The sequence below is a fragment of the Scatophagus argus genome, chromosome 3 (assembly GCF_020382885.2).
Source record: "Scatophagus argus isolate fScaArg1 chromosome 3, fScaArg1.pri, whole genome shotgun sequence".
Lineage (NCBI taxonomy): Eukaryota > Metazoa > Chordata > Actinopteri > Scatophagidae > Scatophagus > Scatophagus argus.
In genome coordinates, this window is record NC_058495.1 from 10,291,878 (window position 1) to 10,314,461 (window position 22,584).

The 22,584-nt window shown below is 39.1% G+C and overlaps 1 protein-coding gene across 3 annotated transcripts in view; it reads right to left on the minus strand.

Annotated features, from left to right (window-relative positions):
* kcnab2a (potassium voltage-gated channel subfamily A regulatory beta subunit 2a) overlaps positions 1-22,584 on the minus strand; it is a 77,526-nt gene that overhangs the window by 43,108 nt on the left and 11,834 nt on the right. For 2 of the 3 annotated variants that reach the window (XM_046383333.1, XM_046383334.1), the window contains exons 2-3: positions 4,083-4,250; positions 2,120-2,161 (exon numbers count right to left, since the gene is read on the minus strand). In XM_046383333.1, coding sequence (XP_046239289.1) covers positions 2,120-2,161; positions 4,083-4,159 — 119 coding nt within the window. In that variant the 5' untranslated portion in view covers positions 4,160-4,250. The remainder of the gene's footprint in view (positions 1-2,119; positions 2,162-4,082; positions 4,251-22,584) is intronic. The other variant, XM_046383335.1, reaches the window with a different exon arrangement.

Here is a 22,584-nt window from a genome sequence, read left to right on the forward strand (position 1 = left end):
TTATTATTATATTTCATTTTCATTTTCTTTTGTATTTCGCAGCAGTAATTCCTAATGATATAACTAAATTAACAGAGTCTGGACCCAGGCAGATTGCATCAAATTGAAGGACGAGTTATCGACGAGACAAAGATATGAGATACGAGATCCATGATGCCACTGAGGAGACAATGACTAATCAAAACACCCTCCTGTGTAATGTATTTCACTCTATGCAACCTTCTTGCACACAGCTTGAAAAATAGCAAGTCTTCATGAATATACTGCAACTGCCCAAGTGCCCATGACAGACTGCTCTGAGTCGGACATTATCATTCAGTGGACTCTTACAATTTAACTTTCAACCCACCTGGACAATATATAAAGTAAAACAATCCTTAACTTTGAGTGCTTCAACTCTATTTAGTAGAATCATGATTCTTCTTGAAATCAGTTGATTATCTGAACTGAAAAAGAACCTCACACATACACTTGGCAATTTATCAGGTAGGATGTAGTTTCTTCCCCAAGTCAAACTGTGGATTTCAAAATACACATTTAAATGTGTCATGTGTGACCACAATGCAAAGAAAAACTCAGACACATGTCTGCATTTTCATAACACAAGTGTTCGAAATATGAGAGCTATGAGAATGCTAAACTGTATATATAACTGTGACACACTGCATACTTTACATTATCTGGGTTTTACTAATCCATACATATGAAGCACGCAGCAGTCAGAAGTCAGTGACCTTCATCATCGGAAAGCACTTAGTCCCTTGAAAATTGTAAAATGGTTAACGATAACCAGAGCCGGAAATACTTCACTGAAAGCGTTACTGGTACAGAATCATGTGGGTGAACATAAAATGGCTATGAACAGACCCTGTCACAGACACACAGAATGATGTAGACCTACACCTCATGCTGGAGAATAAAAGAAAACAAGAGAACAAAAAAGACAAACAAAGTTCAAACAAAATGTACACACCAGATAATGATAAGGACAAGATGGGGTCGAAACAAAGCAGTACCAATACTAACGACTGTCAACCTGAATTCCATCATATTTTTAAAGTTCTTTCAGTAAGCAGTAGTAGGTGTACTAGCCTTCGTGCTTCCAGTATTTAATTTTTGTGTTACAATTTTGTGATGACTGAAAAGAAAAAACTTCCTTTCCCAGCATCAGGCTATTGCTGTCAAAATGATAGACTGACAGAGATGGGGGGGCTTAATCGATTCGCCTCACATAGGCCAGGGGAGCAGCTGGTGGGACGGTTTGCACTTTAAAAAGGACAGAAATGCGTGTGGCGCCAAGGTAAAAATCCGATAGTGAGCTCATTACAAGCACACATCCACAGAGTCAGGGATTTTATAACTGAATCAGCAGAATAAGGTCTGATATCAGACCATAAAACACGATCCTACTCTAAAGGGGAAAGACTGACCATCTAAAATGACACACTACTGAAGGAGGGAGTACCTGCAACCCTACTCTAAAAGGACATCATCTCATCCCCAACACTGATCAAAATGGTCTCTGTGGCTTTTAGAACAAGACAGATCAGGCTGAAGTCCCATGAGGTCAAAAAGGTTTACAGTTTAATATAGAAATGATGAATAAACGAAATGAATATCTGCTTAATCATGCCTAAGATAACACAAACAAAAGCGCTGAGAAATCAGCTCGGTAAAAAGTTTCTTAGTCACAAGCTGAAGTCTGACAAGAACAACAGCAATGTCTCAAGTGTCACTGACAAAAAAAAGGGGAAAAAAAGATTCAAAAGCATGACAGTTATTGTTGATTCAAAGGTTTTGTGAGCAACCTTGCAACAAAATCCATTATCACCCCTATCAGGTTTAAGCTGGATATTGCATTGCCAGCTAAACAGTAGATGATAAGTGTTATCTACACTGCAGAGGTTTACTAATGGAAATATGGTTTTAAATGACAGAACAGCAAGTCTCTACAGCAAGGTTATTATAGTCAAATAAAATAAAGAGGAAATATAAATATGTTAGAAATACATACAGCACACACACACAAAAACACAAATAAAGAATGCTTGACTTATAAAATAAAACCCTGCTTTGTGACGACAGTGATTGGCAGATATGGAGAGAAACAGCTAGGTACCTGTAGAACTGCAGCTGTCGTTTGGGGCTCCCATAACGAGCGCTGAAGACATCAGGAGAGATGAGGAAAAAGGAAAGCTTGGGTTAATAAAAGACAGAAAGGAAAGATGTTAGTAGTAGGGAAAATTAGATACAGAAACACTACAGTAACGAGGGACAGCGACTGGCAGCCGGTACAAAATGTAAGTAAAGAAGGAGGAAATAGAAAATAGTGCATTAGAAATGACAAACATAGATACAAAGAATTCAATATAACTTTCATGCAGCTTTGTTTGTTTATTGTATTCACTGGATTCATTTTATGTATGATGAGGGTGTCTGAGGTGTTAGTTTACTGTTAGTTATTTATGTATGTTTACAAACAAAACAAAAATCCTAACCTTTTCATGATCTGATCATAATAGCTAAAGCTTCTATAATACATTTCCTGACATCCCCATCCATTGCAACCTACATCGAAATAACATACAGCAACACGCTTTATGTTCAGCACAAGATTTTCAAATCAAACTATGTGGGGTTAATATGGATGACAAGCAATATCAGAATATCTTAAAGACATTCTTGCAATTTACATACACATTAAAAGGTGTTTTTTTGTGTGTGTGTGCCTGTGAGGTACAGACAGGTACAAGTCAAACATTCACTGCTGAAGAAAAAAAAAAAAAAAGAAAAAAGAAAAAAAAAACTTTTTCTAATCATAATTAATCAATCTAATATCAAATACAACACAATGCAAAATAAAGTTAACCAAAGAGTAAAAACAGAAAAATATCTATTAAACATAACAGTCAACAACACAATATAATATTAGATAATCGTCATTATCAATGTTTGAAAGGGTTTCCATGCCCTGAGTGTAACCAAGGCATTATGGGGTTGCTCAGGTGTGTGTAACAATTAAGTTGGTCTACCATCACAAAGGCAGTGAATTTTACTCCATTTAATGTTTGATGATGCTACTATTGGAAAAAAGTAAAGAAACCTGTTTTTGCATGGAAATGTGTGGAGCAGTAATGGACGTAAACATGTGGAGCTGGTGAATGATGAGCTGGTATCAGGCTGCCCTAATGTGTCTCAATGCCCCACATTTTCCCAGCTAAAACAAATCAAAATGGCAACTCAAAAAACCTAATGCACCCCATCTGGTCACAGTGGATGCAGTGAGAAACACAGCCACAAAACTGCTTGAGAAGAGAGTGAAACAGATGCCCTTTAAACTGAGTCTCTGGCGCCTCATGCTGGTGAACCTTTATAGTGTGGGATAATCTGTCCAAATTACGTTTGGGTGTCCATAATGTAGTCGCCGCTAAATAGATACAACACACAGTGTGACAAGTGAAAAATAAAACTTTTGTAACCTGCCTGTATGTGTACGGGTCTGCTGACCTGTTTCAAACTAACAATTAGGGACAGCGAGTACATTTGTTGTCCCAAAATAGTTTATATTCAGTACAAGACCCTGTGTCCTTATTAGGATTAGGCAAGTAATGGCTAAACTTCCAGAGAATAAACATACATAATAATGTGCTCTATAGTGATATAAGCAACTATAAATGTGTACGTGTGACAGAGAGATAGTTTGTGTACTCATTCTTAGCGGCAATAATTCTTTTGATGTCTATGTTGTCTTGTTTTGTCAAGATTTCGACACACTTCACATAACAGCAACTGAACAAACATTTTTATTGCTGCAAGGTTTTATGTAATAAGTACAGTACACACTGAACACAGTTAAGATTTAGTTTAGTACAATATGGTATTTTCATGGTCTTTTTTCTATCCCATACTGTACACCAGACATGGCAACACAGGTTACTGGTTTTATTTACCAAGCAGGCATCTTGGCAAAGTGTACCAGCAGTACTAGAATGATTATGTAATAGATTACTGAATGAACTTGAGTTAAGATTCCAATCAAAATAGATAATGTTTGTGTATTCAGTATACGGCCATCTGCTCACCTGTAGATCATTCCGGGTGAGCCAGTCGGTCGGAGGGAGAGGCGAGCGGGGGAGTCTGTGGTAGATTCAGGATACATGGGGGCAAGAGGGAGGGGGTGTGGCCAGCCTGCCGGGGGTGGTGTTCTTTCACCGGGACCACGGGATACAGTTTATCACCAATCAGGGCCTCTGGAAAAGAGAGAGAGGATTTTATTTCTGGAACAATATTCCTGTACAGTTGTGCTATTACTGGGCATTACCACATACACCAGTGAACATCCAGGGCTCGGACATCGAGATTGTGCACAGTTTTAAGTACCTGGGTGTTCACCTCAACCATAAACTGGACTGGTCACATAACACTGATGCGTTGTACAAGAAGGGCCAAAGTAGCCTCCACCTGCTGAGGAGACTGAGGTCCTTTGGAGTGTGTAGACCCCTCTTAAGGACAGGCAGTTTAGGACTGGCCCACGTGCCACACCAGGCCCAGAAGCAACCTCCAAGTGGTCCACCATACATAAATTTAATGTATGACAAAATATGTAAACCACATAGTGTATATGTTAAGCAATGTCTCACTGACATAATCATCACATACTCTTTCATACCTTCCTTCTTTAAACCCTTAATCAGTAACATTCTGAACTGAAATGATGTTGTTTTTCTTCCTGTGAACAATCTTCCTTCCTTCCTTCTCTCTATCACTTCCTTTTTATTTATTTAATTTTTTTAAAAGAAAGTTCAAAAGCCAAGTTGAATTCGTAACTGAATAGCTCTGGTTCAGGAAAGTTTGCTGTGATTTTAATCAGGGCAGCAATTCAGAATATGCGTTAACTTTTTCCTGTCAGAATATACTGAATGTGTTATTAGCTGCAGTGTTGAGTGGATATGTCTGCCACTCAGATCACAGGCAAGAAGTTTGTTTAATTTGTACCTATTCATACTTCATTAGTAAGAAATTTTATTAATCACAGTGATGACTGCAGAGGACAGACAGGCAAAAAGGAAGGCCACATTTTTTTATTTTTTTGTTTTGGCTGGAGATTTCTCACAAAAACTGACCACAATTTCCATCTTAGTGTTGGCTACAGTAATCAGTTATGCATGTTTGAGCACTCACACTAAAAGACTGCCAATAAAAATACCAAGCATATTTGATAATGATCAACAAGTCCCAGAAAAGGTCAGGAGCATGAGAGGGTAATTAAACAATGACATGCCAACCCTCCCACAGCAACAGGGAGACTGGAATGATCCAATAGACTATCCAGTTGACCAGTGGCCACTTGATCTCAAGCTTCTTGCAATCAATGGGTAGCACAAGTGTAGTGCAGGATGTAGGGGTGGTAAAATGCAGCGAAAAGTCCATTAGTTAACACAGGTGACTGGACTAGATGGTAGATTACCAGAAGCCATTCAAACAAAACATGCCCTTTTGAGACCATGGTATTATTTGAAGTTATATCACCATTTCCAAGGGACTGCTTCATGCCTCCACCACTAGATGGAGTCATGTTCTCACACTGCAGACATCAGTTGAATGAATGGATAAACCAGCAACCTCTGTAGTTTCCCCACAGCTTTATAGTATAGAATTAAACATCTTCACAGGAAAGGCTTAGTATAGCAGTCTGGGATAATGAGAACTGTTATCTTAGATTAAATCACAAATATATACATCACCACATAAAAAAACAGTGATCTTGCAGTAAAATGCAGCAAAAAAAAAACCAAAAAAAACAGGCAGAGACAACATGAGGCCCACATTTAACACAGGAAGATCTTGATCCTACTTCATCATCCTGTGGCTGCTGTGTACTGTGCATATGTGGGTGCATGATAGCAAACCATAGCTGATCCACTGCTTAGAGCGACTTGACTCCATGAATAATTCAAAGTGTCTGCCCAAGAAGCAGGCCACTGCTGTACAGAGGGCTACAACAAGAGAACTGGGCATCAGTGAGGGTGAGTGGGTGGGTTAGGTATGCACACATGCAGTTAACACACACTGAAAATACCCCATCAGAAAACTTGGTCTCACCACGACCAGAGAAGGGAGGGGGTGCACTGCTGATGTTTTAGCCCAGTTTATGGTAGTGGATAAAATCAAATGAGGAGAGCTGCAGAGAGTGTGTCATCTATGTCACCCTGAAAAAGCAGTGAGCTGAACAGCACCAGGCTACCCTATTTCACTAGTGGCCACACTCACATGAGCCATCGCTTGTAACCAACATGATGACATGAAGGTGACTTTCTCCTCTCATCAATTTTCCTGGAAACGAATAAGGTGTCCCATGTTCCCAAGGACTCATTTAACGCTCCATGCTCGATTCATTTCAATCATACCACGATGGAACACCGGTCATACCTGCTATCAGGTGATGATGATGATGTCATGACCCTGTCGGGTAAAAGCCATGGTAGCAGATCTACTACAGAGCACAACACAGTCCTGCTGGATTATCTTTCACTGATGAGGATCTGAGGACATGGTGGGTTGGGCTGTGGGGGATATGAAAGCATATGTTCTTGCAGAGCCTTAATACCCCAAATCTATTTTGGGGACTGATGCTTTTTTTTATCTCATATGGTAATCAGCTGACTGATTTTTTATTTTGGTTTGCTAGTTTGACAACAACCAACATACATATACATATATAAATAGACTTCAACTTCAACTGAGATGGATATTTTACACTAACATAGGCAAAGACCAAATCATTAATCAAGTATCACGACAATTTGTCTTTTCTTGCTTTTCTAGCCAATATAATACTGCCTTCGGTACTAAAGAACAAGCATGTATACAATGTTCATGATAATGAAAACTTGAAAACAATTCTTTGTCCTTTGATGAAGGTCTTTCAGCTATTAACTGCAGACTGAGGTGAGCTAGCATATATTCAAGAATAAAGATGAATAATCACCAAAGGAGTGACAACATTCGTTAGGAAGTCACATGAATCTTACATAAAATGTAATAAAAACATGAATCATGTCTGTCAGCCCCCTATTGTGCAAAAAAGGGAAGGAATAGTTATCTATTTCATCTACCTCTCACCTCTTTGCACTCTGAAAAAATGTTATATTCTGATACTGTTTTTACTAGTATTTACTTTAATACATTGCCCTTTAGTGTATTTTTGTGTCATTGTGTGTTTTACTGTATTGAAGTATACCGGACTGCTATGACAACCTAATTTCCCCTCGGGGATGAATAAAGCCATCTCTCTATCTCTCTATCTCTCTATCTCTCTATCTATCTATCTATCTATCTATCACTGTGAGCCAAACTTCCATGTAAGCATGAGCACTTTTAACTACATTTGTCATCATATTTCAACTCTAGTTTAATATATGCAGAAGCTTATATTTATCAACTAAATTACTCACACACAACCGATGGTGGCTGCACCACTTACTATACAAAGAAGTTACCCTGCGAGGACATGATAAAGATCCAATTAGAAGACAGATTTAACAAGCCACAATACAATTCACCAAAACAAAAAGAACATACTGCATTTCAGTCAATACTGTTTTGATCAATTGTGCAAAAAAAGATCATCACATAATCAGGGGAACAACAACACTGAACTCTTTAACATATAAGCCAACGTTACCAGGCATCACAAAAGCACAATCCTACAGTGATGGGATTTTGAAGTGAACAGGGGAGTAGAGCCTGACCTGTCCAAAAATTAGAAAAACTACCACGTGTCCATCACATCTCTACAGTTTGATGTAGAAGGTTATCAGCAGTTTTAACTGAGTACACACAAAACAAGTGTTCACACCTGGTTACTGACATTGTAGAGCAATGCATCAGTCTCACAGAGATGCCTGTAGAGAGCTGCAGTTTGACTGCAGCAATGCGGTACACTACAGACTCATCCTGGCTCAAGTTCGAGGGCTCAGATTTACTGCACTAATGGTCCAAGGTGCACTTTGCAGATTAAACTGCAGACACAGACAGAGTGAGAGAGAGCGAGACGAAGCAAAGGAAAGTCCAAAGAGAAAGTAGTACAACCATCCAGTACCCACTTGGATCCTTATTTATGAACTTGAGGACATGAGTGGTAAACAGGAAAAAAAAAAAAAAAAAAACAGTGGCTGTGAAACACATTTTAGACTGGGACATTGTTATATACATTCAGCATTAAAAGGATCTATCTTCCAAATTAATGATAACACTGTGATCTGTGATTCAAAGTGGCACCCCTGTAGCAAGGAGGAACACACCCACTCCAAAGCAGCCCCTTGCATTTTTGGTGCAACATTACTGTTGATCTGTACACGGGTAAAAACATCAACAGTTACGTGTTTACAAAGTATCTGTTTACAATGGCCTTTCAAGTTGTTTTACTGAGCAACACTTCACAGAGATTCATTTTATTCACTTGAATAAAAACTAATTTTTGTTGTACCAGTGATGAAATCTGTCTCTGTTATGGCAATAAACCAATAGCAGTTGTTACACAAAGATTTAGTGAACAACTTGCCTTTCTCATCTGTTTTATACAGATGGAAATAAAGTAATTATTCGACTTCTAGGCATTTCAACATTTGCACACTCGAACTTGGAAGAATGCAGTTTTGTTGAAGTGCTTTTTTTTCCTCTTCTGGTCACATGAAAAAGAAAGGCGTAATATCAGCTTTCAGGAAAACTAACTTGCAATAAATATAATAATTTTAAGGATTATTTAACTGTCAAATACCAATATCAGTAACAGATTAAAAAATGCAGTAAGACTAGAATATAAACTATAGACTTATTGCATTAGAACTGGAGCAAGGTGGTGGTCAAAGAAGCAAGACTGGATGGAACAAGGGAGATGATGCCATGTTGTACCAGACAAGCTGATATAATGAAAAACATGTATCTTTGTAGTCTCTGATAAGCGCTCTCATGCACCTCAGTCTCTTCCAAACAAAATGCAAAACTGAGTCACAAAAGGCTGCTCTACGTGCTTTCTATCCATAAATCCACCTACACCCAGCCTGAGTGAATTCCCTCTTGAGACAGGGCTTACGTGAGCAAGGCAGGCAAGCAGGCAGGCAGTGCTGGCCTGGAAAGCACAGCACTGTGTTGTGTAGTATGTTGGCAGCTGTGGAAAACACACACGGACCCGAGCAGATGGCTGCGGAAGAGGGAGACAGGCTAACAGACGAGAACTGTTGGGGATATCCTACATGGGAGTTCAGTCAGGCAGAGAGTGAGAGAGAGAAGCTAACTGAACCTCATTCTCCATCAGGTAACAAAAAGGATTCAGACGGAATCTCCTCCCCTTATTTGGTGACATTCACCAGAGGATCAAAGTCAAAACCATGTAAAGACAGAAACCCATGTCAGCGCATCATTTTTACTCTCATCATCACACAGTGTGAAGTTTTTATAAATGGTTTCCTCTCTGTTAAGCTGTGGAGGGCCCTTGATTACAGAAACGGTGCAGGTCAGAGGCTGCCAAAAGAGAAAAAAGCTAACAGCAATTTGCATAAACAGTCTATTTATACAGCAAACTTGTGATACAAATCCTCCTCCCCCCAGTTAAATGTTAAAAGCGCAACTGAGAGCTCTGCTGTCAGGAATCATTAAATTCTAGGACAGCTGCAGCTGTTTTACACACAGAGGTTTACCATATATTATGGTCAAACTTTAAGCCATGCCCATCATCAGCTGCTGTGACTGGGCCTACGCAGATTAGAGTTCAGCTGCAAAGGCATATCACAGGGCATATACACTGAAGTAATAATCCTTAAAATTTTAATTACATCAAGTCACATTTCTGATGCTATTTGTGGTCTGCGTTTTTTTTTTTAATTCAGTAGCCATGCACTGTATGTATTTTTCAACTGATACTGATAGCAGATCACCAAGTACCTGCTTCTCATGGTTGACAAATCTTACTAAATTTACAGAACACTGAAACATCCAGCTTTGCTTGCTACATCTTAGCCTAACCTACCTTCAGATGTGTATAAACTATGTTAGGAATTCTTATCCTATGAATATCAGCTATGAGAAGAAGGTAATCATCAGTTATCAGCATCATCTGAAATAAAAACAATACTGCGCATCCCTAGTTAAAATTCATAGATTTCCCCCCTCCTCTCTAAATCTTCCTTCTTCTGTGTTTAGTGGCAGTTGCTAAACAACTTTAAAGGTACATGCCGCCAAGTTCAACACAGATCGCACATCCCTAATTTTCAGTACTAGCCATTCAATGTATTTGTATTCTACTACTATCTATAACTATCCTTATGTTTTGATCAGAGCCTTTGTTCAAAATAAGCAATGAAGTATCCCCATGAAGTCGAGTACATGTCCTCCACTACCTGGTTATTATACAGCATGAGATGTATGGTCCCAGGTTGCCTGTATCACTGGCAGCATGAAGATGAATCAGCATCCTGTATGTCCTTGCTCATCATTTTTGTTTACGCAGTTGTGCTGACTTACAGTGAATCCCTATGATTAAAAGATGGTGCTACACAAGCTCCTATGGAAATACTATCCATTACTAACGCAAGTCAGGTTTACAGACCATCTAGAAATATGAAAAGAATGAGGAGACTATCACAAGCGAGTTGGTGAGGGACTCTACAGCTAACTAAGGCCTGTGAAAGCAAGGCTTTGCTAGCACTGCAGGGAGAGAAGATGCTGCAGTGAACCAGGAGTACATAGCAGCACACTGCAGTAGAAATATGAAACCATTTTCTCTCGTTCTTGGTCCATCCCAGCTCTCCCTCTGCACACCAAAGACAAATAAAGACAATGAAAATAGGGACTGGAGAGACAAATGTGATTTTGCAAAGTGTTTCTGTCTGGTTTCACACCTTTGTACTTCGACTGAAGGGCTTTGGGTTATATCATGGTGTTCGACTGAACTTTTGTTTTTCTTTATGTTTTCAAATAGGGCTGTCACAACCATTATTGTGGCCAAAAAAAAAATCAAGATAATTATTGCAATGTCGATAGAATTCATCTTTAACGTTGTTTACAGATTGTGTTTTATCTCTTTTTCGCCAAATGAATTACATTCAAATTACAAGTGTAGGGAGGTGGAGAGAGAATCTGCAACCATGTCTGAACAAAAGTGTACAAAAAGAACAACTACACCTGAAATAGTGAAATTAGGTACCAATAGCGAAAAGACAGACAGATGTACTGATAAACAACAGATTCACAGTGCCTTTGCCTTTCTGACAGGTTTTCATGTCTATTAAAATCACAACCGTAAAGCAGCCATTGAAAAATGTAAGATGGGCAATATATCTCACTTTAGCATGCCTGCCAAGTCCTTCCAGTACATATAATACTTGCACTGATTTACATCCCAGATTCCATTAGGTTCCAAAGGTACTTTACTGCACATAGTTTGCCTTGTGTTTTTTTTTTAAATCCTCCTTAAATCCTCCTTTTAAATCTCAAAGTACAACATATAAGTGTTATCCGCATCACTGCTCATGTAATAACACATGGGAATGAGCAGACTGTACAGAGGATTTCGATATTTACTCTTGCACAGGTGAGCAGTGAAGACTACAGCAGCAGATCACTATATTCAAAAACTATATTCATTTCAGTAGTTAAATTCTGCACATACACTTCGAAGACATTTATGCAATATATCTGCGCGTGGAGCCAACTACAGTATTCCTGTGCACATCGAACACTAACCAGCAAACCTAATGGCCTCGCCTTTCGTTGCTGAAGTCAATCTATAATATCACTACTAAATACTGCAACAGATACACAGAGTCGAGGTTTTAATGTTTGTATAAGAGATGGATAGAGCTAGGAATATAATGGTTGGAAATTTGCATTAAAATAAATACCCAGTGACAATTTAGTACTGTCCTACCGTAGCAACCTCACAAAGACAACTTAACCAGATGTTTGTCGGTGAGGTTGAGGGGTTGATCCAACAAAAACCATAAACAAAGACATTATAGCCAGTGGTGGTGTTTAAGTCATCTGCTGGATTTAGCTTATAGGTAGTCAGCTAAGGAATGTTTGGAGTCTGTGGAGATGGCAGACACTCACCGCAGAAGATAAAAAGTCATTCAATACTCAGCTTCTATACTGTTTATCTTCAATGTTATGCTGATCATTTAAATAGATCAGTCAATAATTCAATTAAAATATCTTTATTATGCATCTCGCAAATGTCTTCACATATATAAGCCCTACCTGTTTCCAGCCAGACAGGATTCAATTTTTCCCCTCAGGATGTTAACGTGCCACTCTGACAGATGCTGTTTCTAACAGACGGGGAAAGCAGAGAGTATGGTACAGAGTTCCTAATGAAATCTGGCGCAAATGCATTAAGTGGCTGGCAGCTCTCTGAACAGACCGAGTGGCCCCAGGAGAAGCAGCCTGCAGTGACGAGCTACCAACACACACCTTCTGAAGAGTAGGAAAGAAAAGTAACCATAAAAACTGAAAACAAGGAATGGGTCAAGGAGAAAAGAAGGAGGAGTACAGAATAGAAGAAAAAACTACAGTTGAGCAGAGACTGTCGGGGAAAAGCCGAGTAAGTGATAGAGAGCAGGCCGGTTCAGGGAAGCCCTGTGCTGCAAACAGCTGTACTATGCATCACTCCTCCCACTGTGATCTGTCCCTCCATCTCAGATCCTCACTTCCCTTCTCTCATGTCTTGTGGTGATGCTATTGTGCATTATTGTGTTGGAAGTAATCACTGTGGATCATACAGAAGTGCAATATTTTGTTTCTAAGTCCACAAAACTTAACTAAAACAAATTAGCAATGTTTGTGTTTTAGACAGTATAATGCTATGACCAGCACTAATAAAAGACTGCTAAAAGCATGCTGAGCTTGCCAAGTATTGCCATTAACAAAATGTTAGGCCACACTAGAAATGAATTATTAAACACAACTTCTTTCTGCACTCTTTTCAGTGGTTCTGTGTTTGGACATGGGGTTATTTCACAACAATGGAGTTAAAGACGATGCCATCTGTCTCCAACAGCTTTTTGTTTTTTTGGTTTTTTTTAAAGGGAACTATTGTGCTCAATTCCAGCTCAGTATTTTTATTATGGGACTCCGCTGGAGTAGCTCTGCATGATTCACTGTTCAAAAAAAAAATCTTCACATATTCCATACAAACCAGTAGTCATCCACTGCTGGCTATCAGGAAATGCAGAGAATGCAGGGCAAAGGCAATTCCGCATCGGCTTCACTTTTCAGTGGAGAAAAAGTAAGTACCAAGTACTTCATTAGCTCATTGCTAAGAGGGTGGTCTGGTCCCTGTGCAGCAACCTGCTGCCAAACAAGGAACAAGACATGTTTTTCCTGTTCCTCCCATTGTCACCAGAACAAAGTCAACAAGGAACTGAGAAATTTAAGAAGGTGATAGTTCCGTGATATTATCTTGCATTTACTTTTAATTATCAAACTTCTGTAAATGTACTTCTCTGCCCTGCTATGGTGTCAGTGCAGGCTAGCTTCTGTTCAGCATTTTAGGTGTTAAATTCCAGTCAAAAGCATTTGGTTAAGTGGTGTCCAAGTGGACTGTAGGTAAAGATGCTGACTATGTGAGTGACTGCTTATTCCCATTTTTAGTTCCATTTAACATTTAGAGCCTATGCTGGCATACAGGGAACACTGTGTGGTCATTCTTTTGCACGTCAGAGGAAGTTCACCACTACCACCATTGTAATTTGTTATCGAAATCATAACATTTAATCTACACTATACAGACAAAAGTATTAGGCCACCTCACCATTCCACCAACAGGGACTTTAATGACATCCCATTCTAAATACATAGACAGCTTTGCAGCTACAATAGCTTCCGCTCTTCTGGGAAGGTTTTCCACAAGATTTTGAGTGTTTCTGTGGGATTTTTTGCCCATTCATGTAGTTGAGCATTTGTGAGGTCAGGCATTGATGTTGGACGAAAAGGTCTGACTCACAATCTCCATTCTAGTTCGGGTTGAGGTCAGGGCTCAGTCAGTTCTTCCACATCAAACTCATTCAAGCATGTCTTTGTGGTCCTTGCCCAACCCCTGAAAAACAGCCCCATCTCAATACTTTTGTCTATGTGGTGTATTTTAAATTTTTCATCAGAGGAAAAATGTTCTATTAACGTAAATGTGCAAAGTCAGTCCGTAATGAGTGATGGAAAACAACTAAAGAGGCTTTTTATTTACCTCCAAATATCAGAGGAAAAAGTGTCTGTGCTGGATGAATGTGTGAAAGCACTTCTAAAGAAAAGAAAATAATCACAGCTCCCACCTTAGATAATGTGTTCTTCCTGTAAAACCCTTTACTTCTTCTGTCCTCCTTACTACAGCGTCCCCGACATAGGCTGTCAATGTATCACTTTATTAAACCGAGGCATTGTGACAAACTGGCAAATTACACCCACTCATCCACAGTCCTCACTCACACAGGCAATGCTACTTTGCCCACTCAATGTGGTAATGTTGACAAGGATGACCAATGCACTCAGTCACACTCAGAACATGCTGTACATGTGAATAACTGCATGCATGTTCATAACAACAAGGAGAATTTCTACTTTCTTGTATATTGATTAGATTTGTGTGCAGGTAGACTAACAGCCACTGAAGCACACTTTTGTCATGGTAGTCCTGAAATTGCCCATTGTGCTGATCACAGATGAAATGCCAATACTACTTATGCATGTTTCTAACAAGCACTGTGACGGACCTCAATGGACACTGCTAAACCCCTGCTGTATTTTGTCCCTACAATGTGACTTAGTTTGAATAGTTATCCTGTTTATGTGGTGTTTTTTTAAACTTCACAACCAAGGGGTTGTACTGTTGTATTACCATAGACAGAACAGAGGATACTGAAGGATGTGGACTGGTCTCTGGCACATCCCTAATGACTAGAACATTTTGTCAGCATAGACACACACAAAACATGTTGCCAGACTGATAAATAATACTATTCGAATTCAGCTGGGCTCCATAGTGTGCAATTGAAATGGCGGCAAAACAGTGAATATGTACAGAGCACAAACAATCTGCTTGTCCAACATAGTATGTGTGATTCACACGGGCTTTAAAAGCCAGATGAGGGAGGCTGTGGCCTTTATTGTGGTTATCAGCTGTGAGACAGCAACAGTCTGCAGCATTACGTTATCCTTGAGCCATGACTATAGTAACCCAAGGATCAGATGCACACCACAGATAAAATCATCCTGTATATAAGCATTAAGTGTACAGCCTTACATCCTTCTGGTCACATAAATGTGCGCAGATCTGACTCACTCATGCATGACTTGGCATGGTCAATTTCCACACACACACACGCACGCACATCCACACCCACGCACACCCACACCCACCACCTCAGGACACATAGGCAGCTGCGTTTTTATAACAAAGCACTGCTCCTTATAGTAGCTCAAGAGTGGAAACATCATTCACTTATCTTTGTGACTCTAGTAGTTGTACTCCAGAGGGCACTGCAAGTAATTGCTTGATAAAGTTACTCTACATATAGCATGATTCAAAAAGTCTCTAATAAACACAAACAGCTGTATTTAAAACAGCTTGTTGCTACTGGCTTGTTTGTCATTGTGTTATGGAAGCCCATAACTGTCTTCAAACAGAGCCTGAGTACCACAGGAACTGCAGTGAAGCAAACACATAAAATACACTGAGCCTTCTGTCAAAAGTAGGACAAACTTCATGTCTACATGTGAGTGCTTACACAATGACTGTATGGTAGCGCATGGATCCATCAAAGCATGCTTTTACATAGTAGCTGTTGGAGTTTGAGTCCATAGGAAGACAGAAGAAAGACTGACACCAAGAGACCCCTCCCCCTTTCTTTTTTCTGCACAAACACAAACTCACATTACATCAGACTACCTACACAACCCATAGTCCTTGAGCGGTCAAGCACAAGAATAATGGCAGGTTTCCTGAGGCATAAAGGGTTAATGTCATGCTGTTTATTCATGACCATGTATATGCTGTTGGCCTGCCCTTAGTTTGTGTCACAGACAATAACTGTGGTAGTTCAACTGCTTGTTTACCAACTGATTCCTGTGTCCCTGAGGCAACAGCAGCTCTGCTCCAAGAATAGAGGGTTTCTATCAGCATTAAGGTAAAAATACTTGTTTAGATCCTGCGTGTCAGTGCAATGTGTCCAGGTGTTACTGTGAATAAACATGCCATCTGCACTATTACATTAACCTTGGTAAACTTGGGAGGTTAAGAGCAGCAACATGAAGGACTGTGAGGATATAAAAAACAGTGTTCAACAAATGGCGCACCTAAATAAAAGAGCTACTTCAAAGCGTTCCATAATAGACTTAAGCCCTACTGTCTTATTTTTAATAAAACGAACATAGCTACACAGTCAGGAGTGACATATGAGAGCAGAAAAATACTCTTATGAGCTCAGTTCAACATATTTCTACTGATTTTTATTGATGTAAATAACATGCAAATGGACAACCATTTAATAGGTTGTTGTTTGTCTGCACCATTCACATTATCACATGACCAGAGTTTTGGAGAATGCTGCTCCCAAGAAAAGGGACATCCAGTTTTCCTCTTTTCCTCCGATTTTTGTTTCTAGCTATTTCCACAAGTTCAATCTCTACAAATAAACTGTCAATGGAGCACTGACACTAAACAGTTTCAGACCACTGAGAGCCAGCTCATCGACTGACAAAGATCGGATCAGTGCTGGGGCAGCGACGCAAATGTCAGCAAACATGTTATCAAAGACCCATCCTCTTGCCATTTCTGAGGTCCTAGTCATGGTTTTGGGGCAGGGTTTTCAACACATTCATTTATTTGTAGGGGGGCGCCACATTATCAGTATTGCTCATCATATATTAATTTTCTAATTTTGGAGCTGCGTGTCTGCCTCCCTCTTGTCAAATGTTTCCCACAACAGACTTTAGAGAAGACAAATAGCGGCATTATCGGGCATTATTATTATTCTGGTATTATCCCTCCTGTAATGATGACTGATTCTGGTGCAACCTCCCTTATTTAGGCCTATTTGTGCCGTTTGTTTAAGCTTGCAACCGCGCCTGGTTGTTGCTAATGTCATTCTGTAACATTTTTGATCATTTCAATATGATCTGTCATTAACAACAAAACCTGATCCACACATGGATAATCTGCTGAAAATGGAAACATGTTTGTAAAAAATAAATAAATAAATAAATAAAAAATACAAACACAAGTTATGTTTTTTTGGTGACATTATAAAACAAGTGATGCGACTCCACTTGACTTACTGCAGTGTGCTATGATTTTGAGTCAGATTTTGTACTTACTGAAATTTTTTTGTTTATTTTTTTTCTACTACTTGGACTACTTCCATGCTAACAAATCTCAGTATCTGTATATCCATTTCTGTCTCCCAGCCTCCTACAGTCTTGTCCATCTGTTTCTCAACCTGTTTTAAGTAGCCCCTCCCTGTACATAACACTCCACCTCTGCTGTCATTTTGGATTTACTGGATACAAAAAGGTACATTACCTTTTTGTATAAGATATGTACACACTTTCTCTCAAAAGTTATCCCTTTCATCCTTCTTATTTGTAAATATTCAAACTTGTAGTATGCATGAGATTGTATCTGCTTGTAATCCAGAATATTGAGAATGTTCTACTGTTGTACTTCTTGCAAGTTAATTAAATGTAGAGTATAAATGACAAATGCCACATCATTATACAAAGCACATATTATTACCATCTACACAAGCAGCATTGTTAAAACAGATGGCTGTTACATATAAATAAGTCTGATAACTGCAGTGAAACCCCTCAAACAACCCTTATTCTTATTAAATTAATAATTTACTGATATGCACCACAGTGCAATTCCTGCTAGACTCTAATGTCCAAAAAACATTAACAGTTCTCTTGCATTATTAATCAGGGTAGAAAGGTGGAAGGTGGAAAATTTTAACTTGGGTTATGTGAGGTTATGTGAGAGTTAAATTGAAGATCTTCTGTAAAGTTTTAAAATCTGCTGATGGAATTGCAGACAGAAGTGACAAGAGGGCTGACATGATAAGGTCTGACTTTGTTCATGCTGCGACTGAAAGTGACCCGATTCTGATTTTCTCTCATATATGATCTTTTGCCTTGACTGTTCACATTCATCTTTGTGTAAGACCCACAGCTGACATCAGAGTGAACAGATGAGAACCATGACCTCACATTCACAACAAGCATGATGCTGAACAACACAAAATGTCACTGGTGTGACAGTCAATCATCACAATTAAGAAAATAGTGGAGCAGGTATTAATTTCTTGAATTGTATGCTGCAGTAACAGTGATGTGGTGAACTGCTGTCAGCTTTCAGGCTGAAGGCAAGAAGGCAAAAAGGGCTTTGACTGAAGCTTGTTCCCCTGTATCTATTAAATTTACAATCTCCAGTGTCCCAGTCATTATTTCTGTGATCTCTCATACTGGGCTTTGTTCAAAACAATCTTATTCAGAATCACACTGATGAAAGTGGCCCAAGTCAGAATGGAAAAGATCAGGATGTATTTGTGCTGTTCAAACTGTTGTAATATTAAACAAAAAAACTGTTGTATATGAGCAAAGAAATGTCTCCACAACATACAAGTGAAAAATTTCTTTTGAGTCCTGCTAAGAAGCTGCATCCAAAAGACCTGACAAATATTGACAAATTCGTTCACAGCCCACATACGCGAGACAACATTGTTGTTTGCACAACATCCAGTACAACGCTTGGGAAAAAAAAAATGACCACACAGTGGATTCTCACAGATAAAATGGTTTGCTGATGTTAAGTAAGAGAAAACCAAAATGTATTAAAATTAGAAAGCAATTTGTAATCAAGCAGCAATCCTGCTAAGTAGAAAAGTGAGACACAAAAACAATTTCAGCAGATCGTTCTCATCAAACACTGCTGAGGGTGGGCTTCAGTGGCAGATGACTATGTTGGGTTCAACTACTGTTAGTTGCGGCAAACTGCACAATATATAGTTCATCAAACTCCTTTTTCACTGTATTTATGTTATGTTGTCTTATTCATCCAATTTGTCTGGTTTTTCCTTCTATGTGTAATTGTTTGAAAGGACATAAATAAAGACATGAAATTATCATCAAGCCCTACCTATCATCTGCAGAGACACATTAAAGTCAGATGCATAATCCAGCCTGACATACAGGAAGGCAGATCTTCTAATGGGTACATCTACCATGACAAGTACTAACCAATACGCAGTAAATACACCTACTGGCAGCTTTGTCTTCTCTAACTAGCAGCGTTTTTTCCTCTGCATTTCTCTTTCCATCAATCTATTTTCACCCTGTGCCACTTCTTTGTCGAAGAGCTATGTGCCGGGTCAGCCAGCCCTCTGCTCTCACTGCAGAACAGACACACATTAGGACTGACACACATCTAACAGAGGGATGTGTTTCATTTATTGGTTTTCAAGATGTGTTTATATTAACAAAGCAACACCGTTAATGTCGGCCTGATCTTATTGTCACGTCATGTGTGAGCAGAATTAAACAGATTGCTCCCAAGACATTTCCCAGAACCATTTGGTCTTGTTTCATTTTGTTTCAGGCTACCTAATCAAGATAAGCTATACTCTTTTTAGACAATAGCTTGTTCAGCCCACATGTGCTGTGGCCACCTGGAGGACCCTGCAGCAGTCTTGGCCTGTGCAGGGTAGGGTTTCCCATACATTCATTCATTATTTGTGGTCTGCCACAATATCAAAATTGCCCGTGACTTGTATTTTTTGGGAAACTTTATAAAACACACTGCTGATGAAGAAAGTCAATAAAGCACACACAGGTAAAGAGAAGAAGAAGTATGTGGGATGCGTGTGTGTGTGGAAAAGAAGGGAAAAGCAAGGTGAGAATATGAAAGCAGTTTGTGAGTAAACAGTAAAAAAAAATGGTGGAGAATTAACTAGAATTTAAACATTGAAAAAGAAGCACATACTAAATTGTGTAATTAATGTACATTTAACATCAGAGCTGTAATTAATGGACAAATAAAAACAGAATATAGAAAAATTAATAGGCAGTTACAACTTGGCATGTATAATATTCCCTTAATGACTAGGACAAAGATCACACACACACGTATACAAACAAACAAACAAACACACACACACACACACCACTAATTTGTGCACATCACTCTTAACAAAATTAGAGGAAGTTAGCCTAAGGTGCATCATGTTAGCCTAAAATAAACAGCACATTTTGGGTGCAAGTGCACGGATTAGTATGCTAAACAGGAAACAGTGTGCTAGGGCTTTGCTAATGTAGCAGTTAAGAACCAGCACAGAAAAATCCCACATAGAACTGCTCAGGCTTCGGACTGAGGTATACTCTAATCAATCTCAAATACTTGCAGAAAATACAGACACGACCCCAGTAACTCAGGCATCACAAACAGCACAATGTCTCATAAGTCACACACACACAAACATCAACTGACACAACAGTCAGTGCTAAATCGTTATTCACACCTGCAATTGTCATAATTCACATGGGCTGTCCACGGAGTGTCACAGTGTATCATGATTAACGTAGTTTGGTCTTTGTCAATCGCATCTGCGCTCACAAATCATCACCACCGACAGACATAACGTAAACAGAAGCCCTAAAAGAAATGAACATGGCACCATAAATCATGATGATCACACTGAATCTGTTAGATCAGGGATCAGTGAGACATCTCAGGGGTGTAGGCACTGTATGTCAACAGTGACCCGTAAGATCTAAAAGTAGCTTGTATGTGGGAAAATGTGTGCTGTGCTATCCAGGACCATCAGCCTGTGATGCTGGTCAGGGCTGAGAAGGAGGTTTCATGCAGACAGTTCCCTCTTCCTTACTTGCATGTGAAACATTTTCTTGCTATAAAGTGGAGGCAGGTCTCCTCTAAAACCAGAAGATGCCAATACAACTTTATGAATAAAATCTTCAGAGGAATAATGAGGTACTCTTTTACATAGCATGTACCCAATCACTGAAGCTATTTTTTTAGACTGCTGTATTGGCTAAATTGATGAAGGGCCCCTACCTTTAAGTACTGCATCAGTCTGTTTAAATATTATGCTTGTTAAGTCAGTGAAAGCAGTTTGGCTTGATATTATCAGTTCTTTCTATTGGCTATAATCTCGTTATCAGCCAACAGAAAAAAAAATCGTCCATTTTTGGGCCAATAATGTATTTGTGCAGTATATATCATGCATCTCTATTGCACAATACATATTGGACCAAGTCCTGAAGCGATGTGTACAAAAACCAAAACTGTTTGGAGAAACTGGCAGAAAACTGTGTGTTTATGTCAAACAAATTTGAAGGACAAGATTGAGGAAAATATGTTCAAGACTTTTAATATGATAACTTATAATTGACAGCTTCAATAGTTTCAAATCACTTTCAAATCATTATTTTGATATGAAAAGCATTACGCCAAAGAAAATCATGGGACCTGAGGAGGACAGTACACCTGCTGAACAAATGTGTTATAAATTCACTGTATTCCTGTATGTGTGTGTGTGTGTGTGTGTGTGCGTGTGTGTTTGTGTGAGTGTGATGCCCCCTGGGAGCTCCAAAACAGGGCTAATGAAGCTGGACAGGCTGCTAAATCTCAACTGCAGAATGATTACTGAGCTCAGTTTAGGAAACACCCCCACTGGAGCATCCAGCAGACCGAGCTATAAAAACTGCAGAGAGTCAGGGCATGCACTGATGATAGCGCTGAGTGAAATGTCAAAAGTGAAACAGACTTTAACCAACACAGATGATATCTATACTGGGTGCATAATGACTCTGACCTCACTACGCTTTACATGAGTAACTCAACCAAATGCTTCAGATCAACAACGACTAGTCAAACAATCGTGCTTTCAATCAACCTCAAATTAATTTTGATAATAAATTAATCTTAATTCTAAAAGTCATCAATCCCAGTTTTACCAATTTACCCCAATTTACATCATGTGTTTTACAAAGCCGTAATCCTCCACTTGGGACCGATAATCTGTGTCTAAATTTACTTTTCAGGCAAAAAATAGAGATTGTGGTAATTATTGTCTTCTGATTTTTGTTTCCAAACATGTTTTGCACATTCAGACTTTACTTGGGCCAGCCGCCAAAGTATTTCTGGTCATCTGTTTTAGCAGATTTTATTTGTTTTTTAAATCTCTCTGAGAAAACAATGCCATCCACAACTGATTAACTAGTGGACAATCTTCCCTTTCTCCACCCTCTCCACCAACCGACCATCCCACATGCTCTGCAGAGAAACAGAGAGACATTTTCTAATATTAGCAAATGTCTAATACTAGAAAATTCACTGACTATGGCGCAACCTCTTCTGCTTATACCTTTTTTTCATAAAAAAAAAGTTAGAGCCTGTGGTTGGGGCCAATTTGGGGTCAGGTTGGTTTTAATCATTTTAATACGTCATTAACAAGGTCCTCCATAATTGGCTCACCTGCTGTTCTGAAAACAGGACTGTAGGTGGGAAAAATGGACAAAGCAAAA